Raw genomic sequence first — 26281 nt, 5'->3', positions numbered from 1 at the left:
GGGACAGGGAAATACATAAATTGTGCCTGGGAAACTGTGAATTTTGTAGTCCTAGCTTCATCCCCTGCATTTTCATTGCTCTTTGTCTGCATGCCTCTCAGGGCACTGGGAATGCTTTGCTTTATGCTGCACAATAGACACTTCACATTTGCCAGGGATCTGTCCAGGGATCTTGGTGAATACCCAGCTTTTCTTGTACCCTTGGAGCACCAAGCTTCTTTGCTGGGGGGTCAAGTGAACTTAATCACTAGCTGTGTGATTCAAGCATTACAAGTCCAGATTCATGCCTTAGTAAAATGGCTGCCTCTCACAGGTGTTCAGAGTCCTTTGTAATCATCAGAACCTTAGCAACCATTTCTTGGAATGAAGAGGTTTCCCAGAAAGGTTTTAAGCATGTACATGTGTCTCCTTATAAGATTGTAAACCTCTGGGCGGTAATGATCGTGTCCCTTCATCTTTATATTCTCTAACAATTCAGCCTAGATTATTGCTGAGGGAGGAAAGGAAAGCTGTTGCTGTGTCAAATCATGTCCCTGTCTATTCAGATGTGCTGTAATAAAATGACTCCCCTTTGTGGTTTCATTTTCCAAGCTTTATTTTCAAATAAAGGAACATTATTTGGATAGGTAATTAGATATGTCACTCCTGTTAACTCTACAGAGGTTTTTGGTTTTGTTTTGGTAATTGCTTGAGGTTTAGCACTTAAAAAAATTTCAGTTTGAGAGTTTTGAAAAATGCCTTTCTTGCCATCAGTATTTGCTAAGAAGTCTACACTTCCTGGTGATTTAGTGAAACCTTTGTCAGGTACTCCTGAAAGTATCATTTCATTGCCCCCCCCCCCCCCCCCCCCCACCACGGGCGCTTCCCCTGCTCAGGCTTCAGCCTAGGTCCTGCTCTCTTTAGTTACTAGGGAACCAGTTCCCACACTTGCTCTGTCTCCTGGTCTCTTTCCTTGTTCTTTGCTGCCTCTGAATCCCAGCATAAACCATGTTTGCAGTTGCTGGACTGTTACTGAATTCCTGGGATTCAGAATAGGTCAGTGTTGGGGGGTTAATCAAAACAAACACTGGGAAAGTTACAGTGCTTCACAGGAACTCAATTAGTAAACACTCTGAGGAGTCACTCATCCATGTGAAAATGTATATAGAGGTAAAAATGCCTGCATTTTAGTCCCTTCCAAGAGTTCCCTCTTAGAGAAGCCTTGAGTTAGAACACATCAGCTTTCAGTGAACCAAAATGTACTCAAATTAGCTCAAGAAAGGGGCTTATTAGAAGAAAGCTATCTGCTTCCAGGAGAGCTAAGCAAGCAAGCAGGTGGGGGGAAGGCAGGCACAAAGGCAAGTCTGAGGACTTCAGCAGTGGCCGTGAGGCCTACATACTGCACACCTCCATAGGCTCAGAGTGTTTGGAGGAGAGATGGTTTCTGCTCAGCACCCAGGCCTGACTCAGCCAGCTGTGGCCTGAGGGTGTGGGGCTGCCCCATTCTGGGCTGTGAAATTTAGACATGCAGATAAGATGGTCACTGCCCCTGCTGTTTCCAGGTATTAACAGTCCCCCTCCCCCATCACTGTAATCTAGGGGTGAGCAGTGATCAAAAGGGATCTTTCCAGGGCACATGGGTGTCTCAGTCAGACTCTTGATTTCAGCTCAGGTCACGATTTCATGGTTTGTGAGTTTGAGCCCCACATCAGGCTCTGTGCTGAAAGTGTGGAGCCTGCTTGGGATTCTCTCTCTGCCTCTCTCTCTCTCTGCCCCTCTCCCATTCATGCTGTCTTTGTCTCTCTCAAAATAAACTTCATTTAAAAAATTTTTTTAGTGTTTATTTTTGAGAGAAAGGAAGACACAGAGTGCGAGCAGGGGAGGAGCAGAGAGAGGAGACACAGAATCCAGAGCAGGACCAAGGTTCTGAGCTGTCAGCATAGAGTCTGATGCAGTGCTCCAACTCACAGACCATGAAATCATGATCTGAGCCAAAGTCGGGCATTTAACTGACCGAGCCACCCAGGCACCCCAATAAATAAACTTTAAAAATAAAAAGGGATCTTTCCATTTATTTTTTGGGATATACTTTCTCCAAAATGACATTCTTCTTGTCTTTATTCCATTAAGAATTTGGCTGATACGAATTTTTTAAAGTTTTTTTTAATGTTTATTCACTTTTGAGAGACAGCGCGTTCGCAAGTGGGGGAGGGGTGGAAAGAGAGAGGGAGACACGGAATCCAAAGCTGAGCTGTCAGCACAGACCCTGACATGAGGCTTAAACTCACAAACCCTGAGATCATGACCTGAGCTGAAGTCAGATGCCTAACTGAGCCACCCAGGCGCCCCTGGCTAATATGAATTTAATTTGGATCTCTTATTCACTTGACTGACCGTTTTCAGTCTACGAAGGGTTAGATTAGAAGAGGAATGAATTATGTAGCAAAAGAGCTCTTGTAGCCATTGTACATTCAGTAGTTGGAAAACAATTCTCAGTCACTGGATTCTAGGCTCTATGCTAGATATTTTAAGGAAAGGTATACTAATAACTAATAATGACTTATATATAATATATACCACATATAGGTAATATAATAATGACTAATTTATTATTTTGTACTTACTATATTTTAAGGAAAGGTATACTAATAACTAATAATGACTTAATTACATGTCAGTGAGTTGACACGCTAAATGTGTTTACATGTATGAGCTCATTTAAATTTACTTGCAAATCTTTGAGCTAGGAGCTGCTACTACCCCTATATTCAAAGTAGAAAATTAAGATTTAAGAAGTTTAAGCAACTTTAAAAAAAGATTCATTTAATGTATAAAATGCATGATAAAAAGTGGTGGGAAACAAATTGGATAGGTAGGTAGGGAGACAAATCATGGGATTATCCTATTGGTGTTATTCTGTTGGTCACAAAGACCCACTGAGGTTTTAGATCGATCGTAGGGGTCATACCAGAACTACGCTTGCAGAAGTTTCCTGGCAATCCTGTGTGGAATGTGGCTGAAACTGAAAGTAACTAAGGAGGCTTTTGATGAGGCTCCAGGAGAAGCCCGAGGAGGACCAGGACCAGCTTGGTAGCTGTGGAAACAGAACTGACTGAAGAACCTTGTAGTTTTCTTTTCGGCTTCCCTTTAAGCCGCCTCTCTGGGCTTTAGTTTTAAACAATCTACCTTTTAAACATTCTAACATAGAATACTGCTGATTCTGGAGTTGCTTTTCATTTCAGCAGGAAAAAAAACAAAAAAAACCAGGAGAAAACAAAAAGGCTAACATGTGAAAAACTTTGTCCTCCATTTACCTTGTGAGAAACAAAATGATTGAACTCCGAGGAGTCTGTGGATGGTGAAGTGTGAGCTGACTGTAGCGTTTTCAAGATAAAGGGTGGCCTGAAAGGGACCCTGCACGTACACACGTTGCTGCAGTTATTCTCCATGTCAGAGTGAAGGAGGCAGAACTTGTGAGAAGCATGGTTGCCACTCAGGACAGGAGCTGACTGGTTGACTCTCAGAACTGCCTTCCCTTGGCCTTAGGTTTCCCAACAGGACATGCTGCTGCTGGTTTTACTGTCCACACAAGGTGTGGCTACATGGGATCTGAGAAAGCAGGCCAATTTTTAATGCCTCTTATTCTTGAGACTCATATCTTATTCCAGAAGACCTTCTGGATGATCCTATTTGAAGCAATGTGTGTAAATCAGTATTGGGCTTTCCTGGGTTTCGAACCAAACTCCGTCTCAGCAAGGTTCTTACTTCATCCAGAGGAAGGGAGTGGGCCCTGTGTCATTTGTGTTTTTGATCAGCAAGTATTAAATCAGGATTGTGTGTACCAGGCACTGTGCTGCATACGGGAGATGCAGTGATGAATAAGGCACAGCCTTTATGGGACAGAGGTACCAGGACAGCTTGGGCATCGAGGCAAGCAGGTATGCACAGCAGTACAAAAGATGTCAAAGAGGCTTCTCAGTATCTGGTAAGTCCTTTGACCTTGGAAGCTCCTGAAAGGAATCATTAAAGAAAGAAAGACAAAGTTCAAAGAGGAAAATTTGAGTTTAAAAGCCTACGAGCCCTTAGGGATAAAGAAAAAAAGAAAAAAATTCCCTAAGCATACGTAATAGTAAACATGATATGAATAATACGAGTTTTTCTTTTTTTCTTTAAGTTTTATTTATTTTGAGAGGCAGTTCTCATGAGCAGGGGAGGGACAGAGAGGGAAAGGAAATCCCAAGCAGGCTCTGGCCTGTTGGCACAGAGCCTGACGCGGGCTTGAGCCCACGAAGCTGCCCGATCATGGCCTGGGCCAATCAATATTCAAAAACCAGACACTTAACCGACTGAGCCACCCAGGCCCCCCTAATAGGAGTTTTTTAATTCTTTTAAGGATTACAGATATTTTTGTGACTGGGAACTGCAGTGTCACTGAGTTGGAATCTGTCTTTTAGTTTTATCTTTTATTTCCCTCTGGTTCCTAGTAGTAAAAGTTTTTAACATGCTTAGGAGGAATTCTTGCTGTCTTGGGGTCAGTAAAGAAGAGGGTTGAGCCAGGGCTACACTCTGGATCCTGAAGCCACAGGAGGGTGTGGAAGGTGGTACAGTGCTGGGCATGGGGCTGGAGTTCAGAAAAGGGCTCCCCCTTAGGGCCCCCCCTGGGGTCGGCCACAGGGCGGTGGTGGGATCTGGGGACTCGGTGCTGACATTTCTTGGAATTACCTATAGTTCCTTGTTCAGCGGTGGTGCCATGATAGTTTCCTTTACTTTATTCCCCTGAGGTCACAAGCAAAACAGTATCAAAGAGAATAACATACTGTCAAGTTTCCTGACATCCAATCTGAATTGAAAATACTTTAAGGAAGAGATACGTTAATGGTGTGTGTGTGTGTGTGTGTGTGTGTGTGTGTGTGTGTGTGTGTGTGTGTGGAAGAGATGAGAAAGAGATGCCTCCTCTCTTCTTGTATCATTATATTTTTGCACAGTATAAGCATCTTCTATTCTTTAAGGATTTGCTAGCTGAATATTTGTAAATTTATCCTGATAAGTAATGGTCACTCTCTTCTTTCAGCAGATTTCTGCACATGGCAGATCTTCTTCGAATGTAAATGGTGGACCTGAACTTGGTCGTTGCATGAGTCCTGAAGGTAGTCCTCAATCTGATGATTTCTTTTATACAGGAAGTTATCCATGTGAACTTGGTGGCCACCCAAAACCCACTTGATGCTAAATTATAATCTTCCTAAACAGGGATGTAATCATGTCACCAATTAGCCTATTGAGCTATAGTGGGTGGGAGTCACTACAAGATAGATAAAGTTTCCTTGCTTCTAATTAAGCTAACCCAATTTCAGATTTTACACTTGGGCTTACGTATTTTTCTCCTTAGTGGCAGTCTGCTCACAAGTCCTACACATAGACTTTCTCTCAATTAGGTAGCAAACTATGTTTCTTCATTGGTTGTCTGCTGTGTGCTGGGCACTGGGGATGCATTGTAAAAGTAGTCATTTTAACCACTTTGTCCTCCTGCCTCTCCCCCTTCCCCTTTTTGAGAAGACTTGGAGGCAGGAGTTAGCCTTCACAGGTGTCCCAGCTGGGTGGAGTTTTCTTTACTAGAAAATCCTGAGGAGAAATCTTAAAAATTTATAAGATGAGATTAAATCCCCACCATTGTCCCCTTCCCCTTTCTTGAGTGTTAACAGAAAAGTTTACAAAGCTTAGGTTAAGCTTCCTTTTTACTTATTTCAGCTGATGTTTGGGGAATTTGTTAGGTTTATTGATTATGTTTGTTTCAGATTCCACAGCAAGGTTAAAAGCAAATTGGTGATTCAGGTGTTCTCCTCAGAAGATATGCTTAGAAATTTTCTAATGATTCATCATTGACTTAGAAATGAATGCATTGCAATTTATTATTGCCCAGATACATAGGAATCTAGATGAATGCTGATGTGTTTGCTAGACTTTGCATTTATCCTTTTGTGCAGGTGTGAATGGAAACAGGTGCTCTGAATCATCAACTCTTCTTGAGAAATACAAAATTGGGAAGGTTATTGGTGATGGGAATTTTGCAGTAGTCAAGGAGTGCATGGACAGGTGAGGATAATCATTTGTTCACCTACACATACATTTCTTCCTTAGAGTCTATTCTTACCTGAATGTATGAATAAAATGCCTTCCTGGGAAATCTCTATTTCCCCCTTTCTGGAAAAGTCTGCTGTTAGGATCAGCTGCTTTGTAAGCCCACAGGCAGTTTGACCAGAAAAAATACAGGTATACACACAGAATATGAAGTTGCTTTGTATGCAGTTGAGGTGAGAGATTTATCATTTAAAAAATAAATGTATATAGCACTTACCTGTGTCAGGCACTGTTCTCAGTTAATACCGAGTTGTTTATACTAGTAGTTCAGGATACATGAGCTCTGACTCTATTAAGATCCGAGTCAGCCAACTTTTGCCTATATTAAAATTATATTTTTGCTTATTCAGCTTCATTTTGTTTAAAGTCCTAAACTCTCAAATGGTAAGAAATCCATTCTTTTAAATTCCAGGCCTTTTTTAAACAATATAAAAACTGGAAAAGACTCAGATTAGAGTCTTTTTGTTTATAGACCAATGTCTGACCTGTTGTAAGTGGTAATTTTTATTATTTGTGGGGAATTTTCCAGAAAGTTGTAAGTACAGCTTTTCCATTTCGCCAGTCTCCAGTGAAGCTTCAGTGCCCCTTGTAGAGGACGCTTCCCTGCCCTCTACGTTGTTTGACTTAGCCCTGGTGCACAGCTTGTCTCCCAGGTAACGAATTAAGCAGCTAAAATATGACCTCTGAAGACTCATTAGAAGTATGAGTCCAGGGCGCCTGGGTGGCTCAGCTGGGTAAGCCTCCAAGTCTTGATTTTAGCTGAGGTCATGATCTTGTTGTTTCTGAGTTTGAGCCCCACATTGGACTCTCGCTGACAGCGCGGAGCCTGCTTGGGATTCATTCTCTCCCTCTCTCTCTGCCCCTCCCCTGCACATGCTCTAGTGTGCATGCTCTCTCACTCTCAAATAAGTAAAATATATATTAAAAAAAAGAAATCTGAATCCGTGTTTGGTTTATGTTATGGAGAAGTAATTTAAATGAATGTTATTCTTTTAAGGTCAGCTTCATCAGTATGTACTTTGACTATATGGCAAAAACAGCTGGACTTGAGAGAACTAATATATTCCAAGAATACTTCTATATTCTTTGTTGAAGTGTTTTCCTATTCTACAGGAAATTTTTTGGCGTGTTCAGATTAAATTATGTTAAAGGTGATTAAAAGTGAAATAACAACATCAACATTTGTATGTCCGAGTAAATGACTGATCTCTCTACTACCAGATATAAGCCTTGAAAGCTATGGATAAAATGATACCAGATGGAGTTCTGCTGAGAAATAGATATTGAAAGTCTAGGGTTTTTTAATCATTAATAGATTAATGTAAAGATATATTGATAATAGAAAGTTCTCAGTTACTTTGATTCATTTTTCTTAATTTTATTCTGCCTCCTAAGAAAACTATTTTGAGATTTTAGTATGGAAGAAGTTCCTTGTCCAACTCTGATACAATGTAAGTATTTTTAATATGTGACTTATTTAATAATATTATAATTAATATTTATAAAAGAAGATTGACAGGGTGACTTTGGATTTTTCTTTTTTTTGGGGGGGTACCTTTCTCCCTGACCCCACTCAACATTGTTCCTGATGTACAGAGGAGGAAGCCAGTCCTTCTTCCCTGAATTTGTACTGTAGAGAAAATCAAGAATGATTGTATCTTTGATTTGTATCTTTAAATTGCCTTTCTCTGTTTTTTTCATAGGTCCACTGGAAAGGAATTTGCCCTGAAGATTATAGACAAAGCCAAATGTTGTGGAAAGGTACAGTATACATAAATGTTGTATAAAAGAAACTGAGAAACCTTGGTGTGAGGTGTTTGCTGGAATTTATGTGGACATTGACAAGGCCTTAACAGGAATAGGCCACTGATCAAAAATGGGGGAAGCACTATGAAGCTGGGGTTTTTTGTTTGTTTTTGTTTTGTCTTGTCATTGTTTCAAAAATTTAATCATAAAACAATAAATTGAGTTCATGTGGTCTTAGCTATCAAAAATGTAAGCTCTTTTCTTTGGGAGATGCCTATTTCCAAACCCAGCAATCCCCAGAAGATATATCAAGAACCGTGATGGGTCTAAGACTTTACCCTGCTTTCAAACTAACAAATCAGCCTGCTAGCTTTATGGATTCTAGCAGAAGATACCAGGTTGCTGGGTCAGTGACAGAAGACTTTATTCCTCATGGCACAAGAGGTGGCTTTGGTTCCCCGTAGCTCTCAAGTCCCACAAAAGTGATGCGGAAGGGTTGCGGCAATCACTGTGCACACAAGATGTTTCCATCACAGTTGAGGGTCCTCAAGCTTAATAAACCCCCAGTCTTATGAAGGGGCCAAACCTGTCCAAATCTTGCCCCAGAGGAGAACTTTATTTTTATTACCATGGTCAGGAACCAAATCTGTCCTCTACCTCTGAGGGAGACCCTAACTCTACCCTTGGGAAGATAGTTTGTCACAAAAGCTGATGACGATGTGCGGAAACACCATGAAGAATTGTCCTCCCCGCCCCCCGACACCAGATGAACTTTTTTCTCCTGTCCCACTCTCAAGCTGGGCTGGGAAAGATCAAATGATGAAGTGCTGCTGGAGTATTGCTAAGTTAATTATGTTTGAAAAATATTCTATAACAGGGATGACAAAGACTTTTTTAGATTACTTTCTGGTAGCATAGCATTTAAGAAAGCAAGTCTCTCGAACTCAGTAACACATGTGGCAATCTGAAATGTGGCTAGTCTGAACTGAAATGTAGATGTAAAATACACAGTAGACTTTTGAAGACAAAAAAAAGAATGTGGTACCTCATTAATGTCTTTTGTATTCAACATGACTGCATGTTGAAACAATAATACTTTGGAAAAATTGGGTTACATAAGTTATTTTATCTGCTTCCTTTTACATTTCTTAATGGGGATACGAGAAAATTTAGATTTGTATGTGTGGATCACATTATATTTCTGTTGAACAGTGCTGTTCTAGTGCCATATTGTATAAAGTTGAGTCTTGGTTCCATGCCTCTTTTTGTTCCGTTATCTTGGAAAAGTTACTTAATCCCTAAAATGTGGTTGTTAATAAAATCTAAGACACAAGGTCATCATGAGTATTAACTGAATTAAGATATGGAAAAAATGTAGAGAAGTATCAGTATATAGGAATTTAACACATATTAACTGTTAACATTATTAATATGCCACAGGAATTCAGAATTTATAATTAGGAGAATTTGAAGTGATAGTAGTAATGTTATATTTATGAAACTCATAAACTAGTCTTAATTGGATTTGTATAAAATTGTGAATTCTTAACAAAAAACTTAAAGTGTTATTATTATGGTGAAGTTTCAGAAAGGCAAAAGGCACATTTGTCATATCTTTTTTTTTTTTTTTTGCCACACTGTGACAGCTTATGAAGCTGAGGCTATCCGAAATGCCCCCCCCTTTTCTTTGAAGAATAAGGTTTTTTTTACAGTTAATTTTTGTTAAGTAATTCTGTGTGCTTTTACTTGTTCAAACAATATTATTAAATTTTTAACTGCAAAGCCTTTTCCCCAGATGCAAGTGTTGCTCTTTATGGTATGGTGTGCTTTAGGCAGAATGTGTCATAATTTTGGGAGCCCAGTTCTAAACAACTGTATTACTCAAAAAAGTAAAATAATAATAATATAATAATAATAATAATAATAATAATAATAATAATTGCTATGGTAGGGATATTGTTTACCTGATTAAACTTTAAGCAGCTGTTTTAGTAGTTGAGAAAAAGCTCTTTATATGCAAAAACTTTTAATCTGGTACACTAAGTGTTGAGGCAAATGATTAGGTCACTTTAAACATTTGGATCTGTTTTTCCTTGTTATTAAATGTCATTCTATTTTTATAATTCATGATCATATACCTATTTGCATTCTTACATTTTGCTTATTTGAGCAACTATTTCAATATTGACTATATAAAATTATAATTTTATTTATTTATTTATTTAGACTTTTTTAAAAAGTTTATTTTGAGAGAGAGAGTGAGAGAATCCCAAGTAGGCTCCATGCTGTCAGCGCAGAGCCCAATGTGTGGCTTGATCCTATGAACTGTGAGATCATAACCTGAGCCAAAATCAAGAGTCAGATGCTTAACCAACTGAGCTACTCACGCACCCCTAAAATTATAATTTTAGCCCTTGCTTTGTTCCAAATAAGTTGCTTTTTCCATTTAATATTACTTTTAGAAAAAAAATGCTATAGATAATTTGTTTTTAAAAACAAAATTTAGAGGGTGGTATAGTGGAATTAGCTACTATTCTGTGGTATTGTCAGTTACCTCTGCTTTGTGGGTTGTACACAGAAAAATTAATAATGCTGACAATGATGTTTGTGTTTTACTAAAATGTATAATCTATCCAGGCTTGGACATAGAAAAATTTTGCACATTACCTTTAATGCCTTGCTCAACAAGATATACCAGTTTCACTGATAAAAGAGATTCAGATTAAATAGCTTCCCAAAAGTCCCACAGAGGCAGAACAGTGATTGGAATTTTGTGCTAGTTGGTGCCATATCCTATTACGTTAGCCAGTCTGCCATGTTCCCTATCCAAGTTCAATTTATTCACTTGTTCACTTAATAAGAACCTGGGAAAAAGTGTTTAACCTTTCTGGCCTTCTGTTTGCTTTTCTGTAATTTCCACATACATTGTTAGATTGGTTTGCTCATGTTCCTAAAATTTAACGTGTGTGCAGGAAACTGCTAGGAAGAGTGTAATTTAGCATATAAATTAATACCAGTTCTGTAGAGAATGTTAGGGGAGTTTGGAGGTAGCACATGAGAGAGAAGTTAGGTGACCGGTGAAGATGCCAGAGAACAAGCATTCGAGCTGGGCCTCGAGCAGTGGGGAGGATTTCAATAGGCAGCAAGGAAAACAAGGAAAGCAAGGAAGCAAGGAAAGCCTTCCAGGTGGCCTGCATGGCCTGAGCAAGGGCCCAGAGGATGGAAAATGTGTTAGGTGCTTCTAAGTAGGAGGTTATTGCAAGCCATGCTGTGGGGCCACATTTATGGACACTGTTGAGAAGGCTGTGATGTGTGTAAATTTAAGAATTCTTCCATATCTAGTGGTCTGAATAATACTCATTCTAAATGATTATTTATTAAATTTGCACAGGGTATGAAGCTCTGAGCTTTCTGTTATGGTGCCGCATCCTTCGCTTGGGGATGCATCCTTCACTTCCCACAGTTCTGTATTTATTATCTACATGTAATGGAACCTAGCGCAACATAAACCCAAATGTATATTGTATTAGCTTCCTGAGACTGTTGGAATAAATTACCACAAACTTGGTGGCTTATAACAGCAGGAATTTATTCTCTCACAGTTCTGGAGGCCAGAAGTCTGAAATCCATGCTCCCTTTGGTGCTCTAGAGGAAAATCTGTTCTTTGAGTAGCTTCTGGTGGCTGATGGCATTCCTTGGCTTGTGGCCACATCGCTCCAACCTCTGCCTCTTGTCTTCACATCACTTTCTCTTCTATGTGTTTATTTTACCTCTTCTGTTTGTGAAATCTCCCTCTGTTTCCCTTCATAAGGACAATTGTGATGGTACCCAGATAGTCCAGAGTTATTTCCTCATTGCAGAATCCTTAATCACAGCTGCAAAGACCCTTTCTCCAAATAAGGTACTATTTACAAGTTCCAGGGGTTAGGCCTTGGTATCTGTGGGTGGCCATCATTCAATCCACTCCATACATCTACCACGGAAATCACATGGGGTGATCTGAACATTTTCTCTCTCTTACTGTATTATCCTCAGCAGTACTCATTAAGCAGTGTGGATACCACCTGGAAAGTCACCGTTGGCCAAGAGCAATGTGCAATGTGCTTATTCACTCAGGCATTTCACAACTATGCTCGTTGCTGGAGAGCAAGGTTGAACAGAAGCTTCCAGACAGCAGGATGAGAGCAGTGGTTGGAACAGTGGGAATTGAGGAAAGTAAGAACAGTGCCTCACTCAGCCATGGTTGAGTAGGGGAGTCTATTTAGAGGAGGAGAGGTCCAATCTAGACCTGAGGAATACATAGGAGTTCCCCCGAGGAGTGGAGGAGGTGGGTGGGAATTCAGAAAACTTTTGCAAATTTCTAGAGGTCCAAGTGAGAGATTGGTAATAGGGATAGAGGTGAAAGGATGGATTCAGAGGCTGTTGAGAAGGTCTCCTGGCAGGGATTTGGGATTGAGGGGCTGTTGGTAGCAGATGAGGGAAGGGCTTGGGGATTCCTGTCTGACTTAGACAGCCAAGTTCATTCAATGAGACAGAAGGCACAGGAGGAAAGGGCTGCTTTGTGGGGCTGGGGTGGGTGGAGACAAGATGATGAGTCTGGTTTGGGAGAGTTGTTTATTCCCTAATCCATTTCTCTCTCCACCCCCACTACCCCTTTTATACATTAAAAACCACCACAGCCAAAGATAAGGTGGTATCCTTTGCCAAGTTAGCAGTTTTCTTTGTTATTTACTCTCACTCAGAACCATGGACCACTGCCATGAAATGATTCATATGTAAATTATTTGGAGTTAGAATCCTGAATCACTTAACATGAATAATGGTAGATGGCTGAATAATGTAAGTTCACTGCAGTTCAAGATAAAAGTGACGTTCATATTGCATTCAGAGATTTTTTTTCTGACAAATGTAATCTATAGAGTTTACATATTAGAAACAAAGATTACATGTGGGTTGCCTAAGAAATAGGAAGATGACATTTGGAAAGATTTTTATGGACTACTTTTGTTTTGCTTCCGATAATGATTAGTTTAAAAAGTGGATTGTTCCTTCCTAGACAATTTTACAGGCATAGTTCGGAGGTTGGAAGACAAAGGCTGCCATCTCCCACATTCCAACAGAAACATTCACTGTGTGCTTAGAATACAAGCCATTGTGGAGGAGAGTACTGAAGCTGAGATAACACACAGTGGTGGAGAAAATGTTGCAGGACCTGCTCAGTGTTTCCAGTGTAACACTGCCGGTGGTCCTGGGGGAAGTTCCATGATGCAGAAAGTTCCCAAGAAGACTTTCTCTTGAGCCCTTTACTGAAAAAGATAACTTTTGAAAGGTGTAGTCTCCTTAGGTGGTAGACATCTTACTTTAGCTCCAGTTTGAGAGAGCTCCTGGGGTACTGGTAGTGGGGATTACTTTACATATGTCACTCTAAATTAGCATCACTAACAGAGCCTCTGAATAGAGGGAAATTTACAGACTCTTCCAACTTCAGAGGAGAACTGAAGTGATAGATCCATTTAGCCTGAAAACAAAATGCCTCTTTTACTGCGGTGGTAGTAACTCCTGTCATCTTGGCTTCATGTAGAGTGAATTAAGTGCATTTGCTCGCCTTTGCATGTTCACAAAAGTACATCTAACTCTGCTTGTTAGTGCAATAAAAGGCAAGCCTGGCACAGATGATCCAGAGGCCTCTAAGTAAGTGAACAAATGTGGAGGGTTTGCTGAGTCTTTGTTTCTGTGTCCACAAGGAGTTGGCTGAGGGACCAGGGCACTGTCTGCTGCTTTGTGCTGTGGCTCTGTAACTTAGACATAGGAGTTTGGAAACAGGTAGGTGGCCCTGTCCCCAGCCTCCCAGCCATGGTGCGCTATGGTCTGAGAACCGCCGCTCTTCCCGGAGATTTGGGAGCATTTGCTGAGTCTCAGGCTGGGCATAGACTTCCCACCCCTGCTCATTAAGGGGTATAGATTCTCCTCCCTGCACAAAGTCTAGCGTGGTTCTGAGTTACACCGCAACTCAGTGTAATACACCTCTAGTTTCTATCTTTTCAAGAAATCAAGTATTTTCAGCTTTGCAGCTGTCATTTTCACTTTGAAAAATTCTTTTTACTGAAGGATTCCTCTTTAAAAGGTTAGATATTGTGGAGCAGCTGGGTGGCTCAGTGGGTTGAGTGTCCGACTCTTGATCTCAGCTCAGGTCTTGATCTCAGGGTTGTGAGTTCAAGCCCCACCTTGGGCTCTGCACTGTGCATGAAGTCTACTTAAAATAATAATAATAATTAAAAAAAACCAAGGTGATGTTGTGTAGCACAAAAAATGTGAGCTTGGATGTCAGAAACCTAGGTTTGCATTTACCTCAAAAGGCTGTTCTAAGGATAAAGCGTTAAGACATTACACAAGTACTTCGCAAAGCGACTGACAAATAGTGACTAGATTCCTAGTAAATGTTGCTTCTTTTCCTACTTCTGTTTAGCATTTGCACTGTCATTTGCCAACACGGACTGAGTGATTACTTGGACAAGCACGGGGCATTCAATGCTCAGGAAACGCTCCACATGTGTGGGAGCTAGCACAGATATTCTGTGGATGCTATTCTTTTGTTATAATGTGTACTTCATCTATTGTCAGAGTATTTGAGGTGGCTTAGAGTAAAATGATATGTACACATGGATGTGTGAAGATAAGACAAGAACCTAAATGATATCTTGACCTAGAGATAATTCTCTTATTGCAGTGGACACTAAATTTGGTTCTGAGATTCATGATAGCAAAGGCAAAAGGGACGATATGAGGGACATACACACACATATGGGTGTATATATATGTGTGCATGTAGGTAGCAAATGATATCTCTTAAACAGTAAGCTTTAGGTATAAGTTACATTTGAAAACCTAGAATGTGTCAGAGGGCAGTTAGTTAATTTCACAGAGCATATCCTAAATTCAAAGTAATTCATTATTATAGCTACTGAGGATCAACAAATGTGATATTCCTGAAATATTTTCATGTCTCATAATAAAGTAGAGCAATAGTTATACATGATTCATGGTTGGTATATTGAGAATAATTCCTTAATGCTGTGGGTAAACATTTTTGCTACAGTTGCTGATCCTGGCTGCATGACTCACAAGGATTGATAAGTAGTATTTTCAGGCAAGTGGTTAGAAATAAAATGAGAACCGTGGTCCCTATGGTACTCTGTTTTCTGATTTCTGAAATACAAGATAATAAGGAACATCCTTCTGGGGAATGATTTTATATCCAGCCATAGAGGAAAAACTTTTTTTTCCCCTTTGTAAATTTCAACATGAAACTCAAATTCATATTAGTAATGGTTTAAAAACAACAAAAAATTTAATGCTCAAGTTGTATTCCATACACATGCAAATTTTCTTGTATACTTGATCTTAATTTTGAGTGTTACATTCACATTAAAAAAGTGGTTCCATATGAATCACAAAGCACAGTGCTGTGTGCCCAAGCTGCCAGTGTCATGACCTCTTAAGGTGTTGAAGAGATAAGAAGGCAGTATGTTTTATGTGCCAGGACAACACCATTGAGCCCTTTCAAGGGACGTTTTGAAGATAATCAGTTCCTTTTTGTTGGTGACAATGACACGTCACACTGACTTGTCCTGTCCCTATGGAAACCAGCTTGGCCAGGGTTTGGTTTGCTTTGCGCCAAGGGGGATGCCTCCCGTCAGCAGGCTATGCACCCTCCAGGTTATAGAAATCAGGCAGATGGTTCTGTGGTGTCTGATCCACCTCTCTAACCCCTTCCTTTGACAGGAGCACCTGATTGAGAATGAAGTGTCAATCCTGCGCAGGGTGAAACATCCAAATATCATCATGCTGGTCGAAGAGATGGAAACAGCTACTGAACTCTTTCTGGTGATGGAATTGGTCAAAGTAAGAGGATGGAGAGATTTCAGGAGATTTCATTGGTGCCAAATCCCAAGACTTAACCATGTTCTTGAAGGACCTAATTGGAAAAAATGATCTCCTACCTTGAAACTTTCATTATTTATCATCATTTTTCATGGCACTTATGTCATTTTTTCATCTGCTCCAGGCTGATGAACCTTCTTTGTTACCTTCACGGGATTGTCACTATTGACATTTTGCTGTGTTCTTTTTTATGTGTCCATTAGGGTGGGGATCTCTTTGATGCAATTACCTCTTCAACCAAGTACACTGAGAGAGATGGCAGCGCGATGGTGTACAACCTGGCCAACGCCCTCAGGTATCTTCATGGCCTCAGCATTGTGCACAGAGACATCAAGCCAGAGAACCTCTTGGTACGTCATCTCTGCTGTTTTTGTTCCAATTCATACCTCTCTCCCTTTAAAATGACATGATCTCATGCAAACAGTATCATTTCAGAGTCTATACCAATCCTGCAATAAGGGATTGAGAGAATTTAAATGAAGGGACTCAGCATGACTCAAGTTAGTGACCAGTGACCATAAAGCATTAGTGGATTTCTTGAATTGATATGTATTTCTGTATTTATTGTTTATCAGACATTAGAAAACACGTTTCCATTTACGTTTTTTTTTTTAAGTTTATTTATTTTGAGAGAGAAAGAGAAAGAAAGGGGCAGAGAGAGAGGAAGACAGAGAATCTCAAGCAAGCTCCACACTGACAGCACAGAACCTGATGTGGGGCTTGAACCCATGAACTGTGAGATCATGACTTGAGCCAAAACCAAGTGTTGGTTGCTTAATGGACTGAGCTACCCAGGCACCCCACATGTACATCTATGTTTTGATTGATGGTACTGACTAAAGAAAGGTGAGAAGGAAAATTATTTTATGAGGTAAAAATTCTGAAGAATAAATCAGAGAATGAGAAGCTTATAGGAGGTGGAAGTAGAATATGACGGTTTGTTTACATGCAGAACAGAACTTTGGGAATAATTTAGTCCATTTATCTCAGCTTTACAGGTACAGAAATTGAGACTCAGATGTTGATTTTTCTTGTTTACAAGTCTTATTTGTCCCACTGTTCTACAGAAGAAAAGTCTGTGGCACTTGGAGGGCCCATAATCTGGTCCCAGTTTACCTTTTTAGTCTCTTCTGTTACCGACCCTTCCCCACCTATCTGGCCAGAGTGACACTCACCTTCATGTCATATTTAGCACACCTCCATGGTGGCCTTAATAAACACAGCTTACTAATTGGGCTAATCTTTGTGTCCACATTGTAGAGAAATTTTAGAGAAGCTGATAAGGGACTTCTTCACACATTCCCCCTAGACACAAACAAGACCATTTTTTCCCCTCTTTTTCTACCTTTCAGGGCTGAGTATCATCATCATTACTGCTTAGGTGAGGTTATCTGAATATTTTATATCATGATAATACAAACCCAAGTTTTCCTGTCCTTACTCATTAGACTGAACTTTATCAATACCATTACATATCATTGCTTATTTCCATACTGGTCTACATTTGAAATGCTGCCTCTCCCAGCAATGTGGCAAATGTATTCATCTTATAAGGCACTGAGCAAAAGGCATGTCCTCTCTGACGTCATTCCTGACTCCCTGGACCGAGTCAGTCATGGCCACCTCTAGTTTTGCTCTGCATGCCCTGATGTGGTGAGTTTATCATGTGCTTGTCTGTCTCCTTCTATAGGTAAGCACCATTAAGGGCAAGGTATGTATCTTAATTATTTTTACGTCGTCAGTGCCTTGGACAGTTTCAAGGAAGCACGCTGTGGTGGATGTGGAGTAAATGGTTGTTGACTAACCATTGACAGTCACTTAGCTAGCTAGCAGTGAGCACTCACTCAAACACAGATCTTTATAACTTGTCTCATACTTGTACTATACAAATAATTGTGGAAAGGAATATGCATTGATGTTTAGGATTTAAGGCCATCCTGGGGGCTTTCTGCTAATCCAGAGTATCCGTTTTCCCCTTTTGGTAATATCATTTGATGATTTCTGAGTATCCATTTAAAAGTATATGAGCTTTTTCCTTCCTGTCTTCTACCTTGAGGAACTGTGTTCCATGTCTAGATTTTCCTCTTAGGAAAATAAATATCCCTTCTCTGTAAAACAGGATGTATGATGGACTTCATTTTACGATCTCTAAGGAGGACTGGGCCTCAGGATAGAAGTGAGAATATGGTGTTCTCCCCTCAAAACAGCCTTCTCACCTGTTACAGGCCCAGGGTCCTCCACCAGGTGACGAAGGTTGGCCAGGGGCTTCACAAGCAATGGTGACAGGGCTTTCTCTGGCAGCGGCCAGACATAAATGCCATGGTATTAATGAGGATGCCTCCTTTATTTCTCCCTTCTGTCCATGGCCCACCTCACGCTGGTGGCTGCATGTACTGATGTTTTCTGAAAATACAGACCTGCAGGTCTCTAGGGACAATTGGTTTCTGTGGCACCAGCCCATTCTGTAGCTTTGAATGTCAAGGCCCTGTGAGGAAGGCAACTGAGGCATTAGTGAACTTGCCTGTAAACCAGGGAATGTGCATTTCCCAGCTCATTGATTCCACTCTCCCCTCCCATGTCTTCTCTTCGTTTACTCACAATGTGTATACCATTTCAGAATCTGATACCTTATCCTTTTATCACGCATCAAAGGAAGAGAATATGATGGAGATGGCTGTCTCCAAGATGATGTGTCTCAGAATATAACCAAGAACTTGGAATCAACTTTGTTGTCTAGTCTAACTTGCCCTATATGAGTCTTCACCCCTCTTCAAGACCTGCACCAGCCCCAGTGTGCTACCCAAAAGGGAAGGGAAGGAGGATATCTGGATGAGGCTAATGTGTGCTCTAAAAGGGTCAGGCTTTGGAAACCTTACCTGCACATATCTAAGTAAAATATGTACCTGCCATTGAAAATTGAACTAGACCACTCTGCAGATTCTAGATTGAGTCAGCAGGTCAGAATTGCCCTAGGATGAGAAAGTGCCATCGAGGCACTAGAAGTAAGTACACAGAGTGACCATCGGCCTCTCCCTACTCTAAAAATGAATTCTGTTTTTAAACAGCAGAGCATTCAGACATCTGATTTGCATCCCCTTCTCTGGTAGTGGTGTCATAATTTAAAACCTTGCCAGCAGAGATGTATGGGTCGGCGTGTCAGGGAGCACTGGGGTGGCCATTAATGCTGTGAGTTACAGCCTGGTGGTGCCCTGTCAGACTTAACTATGAGAGACCAGTGATAAATTCCGCTTTTCCAGGAGTTCTGGAGACCGAGGAGAGAAGAGGGTTGGTTTCTCCTATTTGAAGCCCTTCTAAATCATTGTGTTGACATTTTATTTAGAGAACGTGCAGCGTTTACTCCGTATGTGGGATCTACATTCCTCACATTTTTAACTTTTGCATTCTGAGCGCAACTTTTGACAGAGCATCTCTCAGCTTGTGGTGGGGCATTTGAACACCACAGGGCTAGAATTCTCACAGTTGTGATTGCTTAAATTCACTCAGAATCTGCATAGGGGTGCAGGCTGCAGCCGGGGTTCTGCCAGGCCTACTCTCACTTTCAGACACAGAATCTGTTGCAGGATGGTGTAGTGGGATGGTAATGGTTTTGGTTGGAATTCCCACTTGGTAGCTACTAGTAACTTGAGTTTTCTACGCCTCAGTTTCCTCATCTGAAAAACATGGGTAACAGTTATTTTCCTAATCCCCCAGGGGGGTGACTCTGAGGTCCAGTGAGATAACGTGTGGGAAAATATTGGCATCTCTGGAGTTCTGTGAGGATGTCAGTAACTGGGGAAAGAACTAAGCACACTGCCAGAACAGAAGGCCTTTCTCTGGGGTCCCTATGCATTTGTCCACCTCTTTTTTAAAATCATTCTCTGAAAGGAAAGCCATATGTGTTTATATGTCAGTGTCATTCTCTTAAAGCAATGTACAAATGTGTGTCTATATGTGTAGATTTATAGATATTTTTTCCTGCTTTGAAGAGAACCTCCAGCTAATATTTGAAATTTACTCATATTATCTTTCACATATTTGCCTCTGTGTCAAGTATTGGGGAGAAATGAATCAGATGAAATATTTTTCAGGCTTGTCTGCTCCTTATGACACTTCTCTTTAGATGTTTAGCTGAGGATAGGATGCCAGTTGCCCAGACATAATTCAGTGATTATAAACTGTTCAGTACCTTTCTGTTTATGCTTCTGCATCTGACTCTGAATTCCTTATAGGGGATATGAGAAATGGGGCTTCAGGGACTTCTGAGTGTCTATAGCAACCCTCAAATACCCATAGGCATTCCTAAATTGCATGTCGAAAGTAAACACTATTTTTCAAAAAAATGTACCTAATGAGTGTATTTTGAATTTGCAAAAACAAAATAACAGTGACATTAATAAAACTTTTTTTTTTACTTTCATGATATAGACATTTAAAATTATAATGTTGCTTAGAATGTTCTTATCACTGCAATTACTTAGGGAATTTCTGAAGGCTGGGTTTCAGTAAATGCATCATAAATTCTAACTGTAATTCTCTATATCAGATTGTTCTCGTTAATGTTTACATTAAACATAATGGATGGAAGGTCGTCCTTAGACCCTGGCATGACTGAGAACTTGGTTTCTGTTGCTTTAGGCTAAATCATTAGTAGCTTTGAATATGCCTCTGCTGAGTTGTGGCTGACTCAGAATGATAAATATCCGTGAGCCTCACCATTACTCCCATGAAACTTGAAAGTCATAAAGATGTATGCTGGGGATGTATACTTAGTACATAAATGTGGAAGCAGTTATTAAACACTATGGTGAAAAACATTCTTCTTTCACTGATGAGGGCATCACAGGTAAGGAAGGTATTTAAGTGCCATACTTTTTAAATGCCTGTACAGATTGGGTATCGCTGACAAGGGGGAGCCCTGACGTGCTTGATGCTTTTTAATGATGTCTATATAAATCACTCCCCCTCATTGAGTATCAGATTAATGGACAATGTTGTTAACATGCTTATCTTGAAAAAACGTAATTTTCTAAATTTTTCATCCTTTAGTGAGTAAGCGGCTTGGGTGAGAATCTGCCTCAGTTCATAGTAAAATGTGAAGAAAAGCAAACTAAATAGGACTAAAATATAAAAATAGAGAAAGACATTATGTTAGTAAAGATTAGTTCTCTGCAGTTGCTCTTCTCTGAAATTCACTGTTTTCAGAATGGACATCCAGGAGATGAATAGGTTAAAGATTACATAGTTAAATCTAAAAACCATCTATTTAGAATGTGACTCTCAGACATTTATCCCCAAAGGAGAATTTGCTTATGTATAAAATTTCCTGATTATAGAACCAACACATGTTCATTGTAAACATTTTAGAAACCAGTGAAAAGTATAAAGAACAAAGCTGAAGTAATCTTTGGTGTTACCACCTAGAAATAAACTGAACATTTGGGTGTGTTGTACTGAATATATAATTTTGAATGTTCTTTTTATGTAATATAGTGAATATTTTCCGTAGGATTAATACTTATTTGAAATGTGCTTATTAGTGACTGCATAGTATTTTATCATAGGAATGTTCCATGATTTATGAAGTCATTGTCCTGTTAGCCATTTATGTTCCTTCCAGTTTTTAAAAACATAGATAAATTCTGAGATTAGTGGCTTTGTGTGTAACCTTTGGGTTCATCTGTATTCCCTTAGGGTTGGTTCTTAGAAGTAGATTTACTGGATCAAGGCTTATAAATAATTTAAAGAAATTTACATGTTGCTGAAATGTTTTCTAGGAAGATTGCTTCCATTTAAGCAAAAAGCACGCACGTCTTCACCAGCATTGTTAAACCGTTTCCAGTATAATTAGTTGATTTCATCAGCCAGTCCTTCCAGGAAAAGGAAGGAACCTTCACTGAGCCCTGCTCTGAGCTTGGTCTCTTGACACCACCCCTGTGAGTTAGGGACTAGTCTCATCCCACTTCACAGGTGAAGAACATGCATAGGGTGGTTTTTGAAGGTCACTCAACCAGAAAATGGCAGAGGTTATTCAGGCTCAGGCTGTTTGATCCCAAAGTTTACTTTCTTTCCAAACTTCCAAAGTTTTTCATTATGTGATATTTATATTCATCATTGACTGTTCAGAGAACAAGTCTTGATTTTATTTTCTAAACATGACTGAGATTAAAGTCATGGTGTAGGTAATAGACTCTCCCACCCTCCACCTTCCCAGGAGGAGTTTGGAGGACACAGTCTAGGAGGATTAACTCCAGGACAGTTAATAAACACCATTTCGGAGTCTCTCAAGTACTTCACACTCAGTGAGGATGTAGTCAAGTTCCGTTTCCTACTGTCTAGGCCACACTGGGTAAGCAGCTACCTGCACCCCTAACTGCCGTGGCAGCATGCACACATATTCATTATACTCCTAGATAAGGAACTTTTTAAAAAAGTTATTTATTTATTTTGACAGAGAGAGAGAGAGAGAGAATCCCAAGCAAGCTCTGTACTGTCTGCACAGAGCCCAACACAGGGCTCAAAATCACGAACCATGAGATCATGCCCTGAGCTGAAGTTGGACACTTAACCAACTGAGCCACCCAGATGCCCCAAGATAAGGAACTTTTTACAAAGATGGAAGATACTGTCTTCTGTATTTCACACAATCATGCAAAATCTCTAAAGAAAACTTAGAGCTTTAGAGCATCAGAAGTAAACAATGGTATTATCAACAAGGAGAGATTTTTTTTTTAATTTATTAATCAATGTTGTTTCTATCTAGTTCCAAGGGCCCCTTTGGAATCATTGAGAAAAGAAACTACTTCTTATTATTGGCTGGTTTCTGTTCCAGGTGTGTGAATATCCTGATGGAACCAAGTCTTTGAAGCTGGGAGACTTTGGTCTGGCCACTGTGGTGGAAGGCCCTTTATACACAGTCTGTGGCACACCAACTTACGTGGCTCCAGAAATAATTGCTGAAACCGGGTAAGACTCCTGGTGGCTTTGGTTAGTACTTGAACTTTGGTGGAAAAAGGTATGTTTTGCTGCTCCGGCTGCTGTGTATTCACACTCCTCCTGGGAACGTGGAGGGTGGGAGAGTCTGTTACCTGCACCATGACTTTAATCTCAGGAACTGAGGTGTGTACTTCTGTGTCCAAGAGCTCTAGGCCTGGACTTTTGTCCCAGGGCCAGTCTTGGAAATATGGCAACAGTTCCCAATATTGTGGTTAGCTCCGGAGAAGAGTAGATGTCCCAGTCCAAAGGGCAGTTAATTCCTTTGTGTGAAATGAGTGGTTTGACACTGAGGAAGCCCTTCGTCATAACAAACAAAGGCAACTACTCCAGTAATTTGGAGGGTTCCTGGGAGTAATATCATTATTTCTCCCCTCCACCCACTTTGTTTTCTCAGCTATGGCCTGAAGGTGGATATTTGGGCGGCAGGCGTGATCACATACATACTTCTCTGTGGATTCCCTCCATTCCGAAGGTCAGTGGCTCTTTGAGTAACAATATCTGAATTGTAAACTCTCCCTTTGGTCAGGAAGCAGGCATTCTCATCCTGGCAATCAGGACCAGAATCTGGTCAATAAAAATGTCAGTTAAGGAGTGCCTGGGTGGCTCAGTTGGTTGGGCAGCTGACTTCAGCTCAGGTCATGAACTTAAAAAAAAAAAAAAAAAAAAAAAAAAAATGTCAGTTAAAAATTATATAAACATACCTTTTACTTTTTTTCTTAATTTACAACCTATTAATGGATATTCCTTGACCACACTTCTGATGTGAGGTCAAGGCCTTTGCTTGGTATATGGTTCCCTGAATTTCTTGTCACCCTTCTGTAAAACACACCAAATCATCCAATGTGTACAATATCCATTCTCAATCTTTTTCAAGTGGAGTGAGATTTAAAGATCTTTATGAAGTAGTCTGATCCTTCTAGGTAAACAAACCTTTTCCCGTTTTTTTTTTTTTCTTCCAATTTTTTTAATGTTTATTTTTGAGAGCCAGCGAGCAAGCAGGAGTCAGGAGGGGCAGAGAGAGAGGGAGACAGAATCTGAAGCTGACTCCAGGCTCTGAGCTGTCAGCACAGAGCCCAACACGGGGCTCGAACACATGAACTGTGAGATCATGACCTGAGCTGAAGTTGGACACTTAACTGACTGAGCCACTGACGTGCCTCCTTTTCCAGTTCTTAATAGTCATTTCTCCTATTTAATTTGACAGCAGGGTTTTTTTTTTTTTTTTAACAACTCACTTTCCAAAGCTTTCAACCTAGTTCTCATAGAAACAGTGAACCCTTTCTTTTTAAATTAATTCTATCTGTTCACATAGTATTTCACATAATATTTAATGAAATTTAAATTAATTCTATATGTTCATATATTTCACGTAATAGTTAATGAAATTTAAATTAATTCTATCTGTTCACATAATATTACAAATTCTTTCAGCATAAATAGGCCTGGGAACAAACAGAGACTGATTCTTGGTAATCACGTATCTCACCTGGGGCGGTGGGGGGGCAGAGGTGGCCACACACAGGTGTCAGAATGTGTGACAGTGGGCATAGAGCATACCCAGTACTGTGAACATGAGAGAGTGCGGGGCTTTGGCCACAGGGCCTCTTTTGATCTGTCCCATCTCCCTCTTTGGAGCAAATGAATGACTTGGGAATAGAAGTTCATCTAATGATGCAACTTTGATTTTCTTATGTATCTTCTTGAGCTCTCTTTTCACTTTAATCTCTGTTATTGTTCATTTTACAACTACTGTTGAGTAGCTACTGTGTGCCAGGCACTATTCTAGGTGTCAGGGATCAAATGTAAAGCATATTCTCTGATGTCTTATTTATGGTGTTGTACTTCATCAGTAAGTTCAATACATTTAATTTGCTGCCTCTCCCCCAACATTTTATTATAAAGCTTTCAAACCTACAAAAAAGTTGAAAGATATATCTTTTTTAAATGATAATTTTCAATTGATTTGAACAAGTTTTCTTTTTACTGACATTACAGTAAACACAAGAGTGACACAGAGATGTCAGTTTCTACTTTTGAGAGCCTTATGGTGTAAAGACACCCATCACCAGAATATTGATCAAGAATAAATTGAGTATGAGGGTATGCTTATTTGAGGGCTGGAAATCACAAAGTTTAAGTGAAAGGTAGAGCATTTGAGTGGGACCTTGTCCTTGTGGCTAGGATTGGGTTTCTGCAAGTGGGAAGCTCTTGCCATCTGGCCATTAAATCATGGTCTTCCTTCAAAGTCATTGCTTAGGTGGGTTACACAGACTATAGGATTACTGCACTATTGGCCAGCTTTTGCTGAACAGTTAACTACTCCAAAGGTTAGAGCTGTCAGTCAGTTCTGTGGATTTATGGGGAAGTTCTTCTGATCTGGGCTGGCTAATTGGGACTTGATGGTTTAGTGTGTTATCACTCACACGCCTGGTAGTTCGCTCAGGATCAGCTGGGACAACAGATAAGACTTGGTCAAGTGCCTTTCAGCATTCTATGGGCTAACCTTGGTTTCACATGATGGTGGATACAGGATCCCCAAAAGCAGCCAGAGAGAGGGCAAGTTCCTTTGCTCAACCACTTTCCAAGTGTTCACTTGACACAGATTTGCTGATTGATGTCCCATTGACCAAATGAAGTCAAATAGAGTAAATGTGAGAGAAGATTAAGCAGGTATGTACATGGAGTGGAATAATTTGTGGTCATTTTTACAGTTCCATTGTGTTCTGGCTGGTTTTAGTGATGATTTGTTTGGGGAACTAGTCAAGTGAAGGGGGTAATTTTGTTGGCAAGTGATCATGGGGCCTGTTATAGCAGAGTTTCCATCATTGGTTAACCCAAGTTGAGATCAGTTGGAAAGGGGTTATCAGGGATCAGTTTAGAGGAATGTGTGCTCACAACTCCCTCTAGTGTTTCCACATGCCAATGCAGTCTGTGGGTTTGTTATTTGATTTTGCTTTTTGCTTTTAACCAAAAGCGAGACTGAGACTCAGATTGAACAGTATGTATCTATTGTGACTTGTTTCTCACTGCATGGCAGCTTCTTTGTGGGAACTGGAGGTAAGTATGTGGCTAATTAAAAGCAATAAAGCTACCTTTTGAAAGCTGTTGACTTAATATGTTATATTCAGAAGCTGGTCCTACAACCACGATATTAGTTATTGCCTAAGCAAGTCTGATCTTGGGGCCACTGACAAAACATAATATTTGCATGATAATTTTGTTTTTCTGAAAGATGCACTTATACCTCCCATAAGCCAAATGTTTAAACATTATTTTGTGAGGTAGCTTACAACATTTTCATGTTACCTCATCAGACAACTGTTTAACAACTTGGCATTGAAAAGAAGGAATGTGCTCAAACTCCTGTTGTTTTCCAGGTTTTTCTTAATGTACATTTTTAAACTTACAGCACCTTGATCCATGAGCTGTATTGGTTTAGGATTTTAAAGTGCCCTGAACATCTCAGCCCAATTGTGGAAGTATA

The 26281-nt window shown here is 40.1% G+C and overlaps 1 protein-coding gene across 7 annotated transcripts in view; it reads left to right on the top strand.

Moving 5' to 3' along the window:
• Nucleotides 1–26281, top strand: part of DCLK2 (doublecortin like kinase 2) — a 151109-nt gene that overhangs the window by 113204 nt on the left and 11624 nt on the right. For 4 of the 7 annotated variants that reach the window (XR_006201679.1, XM_042935323.1, XM_042935326.1 and 1 more), the window contains 7 exons: nt 5051–5126; nt 5964–6072; nt 7821–7878; nt 15646–15765; nt 16008–16154; nt 22634–22767; nt 23192–23269. Coding sequence is in view for 5 of the 7 variants with exons in the window: in XM_042935323.1 (XP_042791257.1) it covers nt 5051–5126; nt 5964–6072; nt 7821–7878; nt 15646–15765; nt 16008–16154; nt 22634–22767; nt 23192–23269 (722 nt within the window). In the remaining 2 variants the exon portion in view is untranslated. The remainder of the gene's footprint in view (nt 1–5050; nt 5127–5963; nt 6073–7820; nt 7879–15645; nt 15766–16007; nt 16155–22633; nt 22768–23191; nt 23270–26281) is intronic. The other 3 variants (XR_006201680.1, XM_042935324.1, XM_042935328.1) reach the window with 1 other exon arrangement.

This window comes from Panthera leo, chromosome B1 (assembly GCF_018350215.1).
Source record: "Panthera leo isolate Ple1 chromosome B1, P.leo_Ple1_pat1.1, whole genome shotgun sequence".
NCBI classification, from domain to species: Eukaryota; Metazoa; Chordata; class Mammalia; order Carnivora; family Felidae; genus Panthera; species Panthera leo.
Note: the sequence above shows the minus strand (reverse complement) of the source record. Positions and strands in the feature narration are given on the sequence as shown.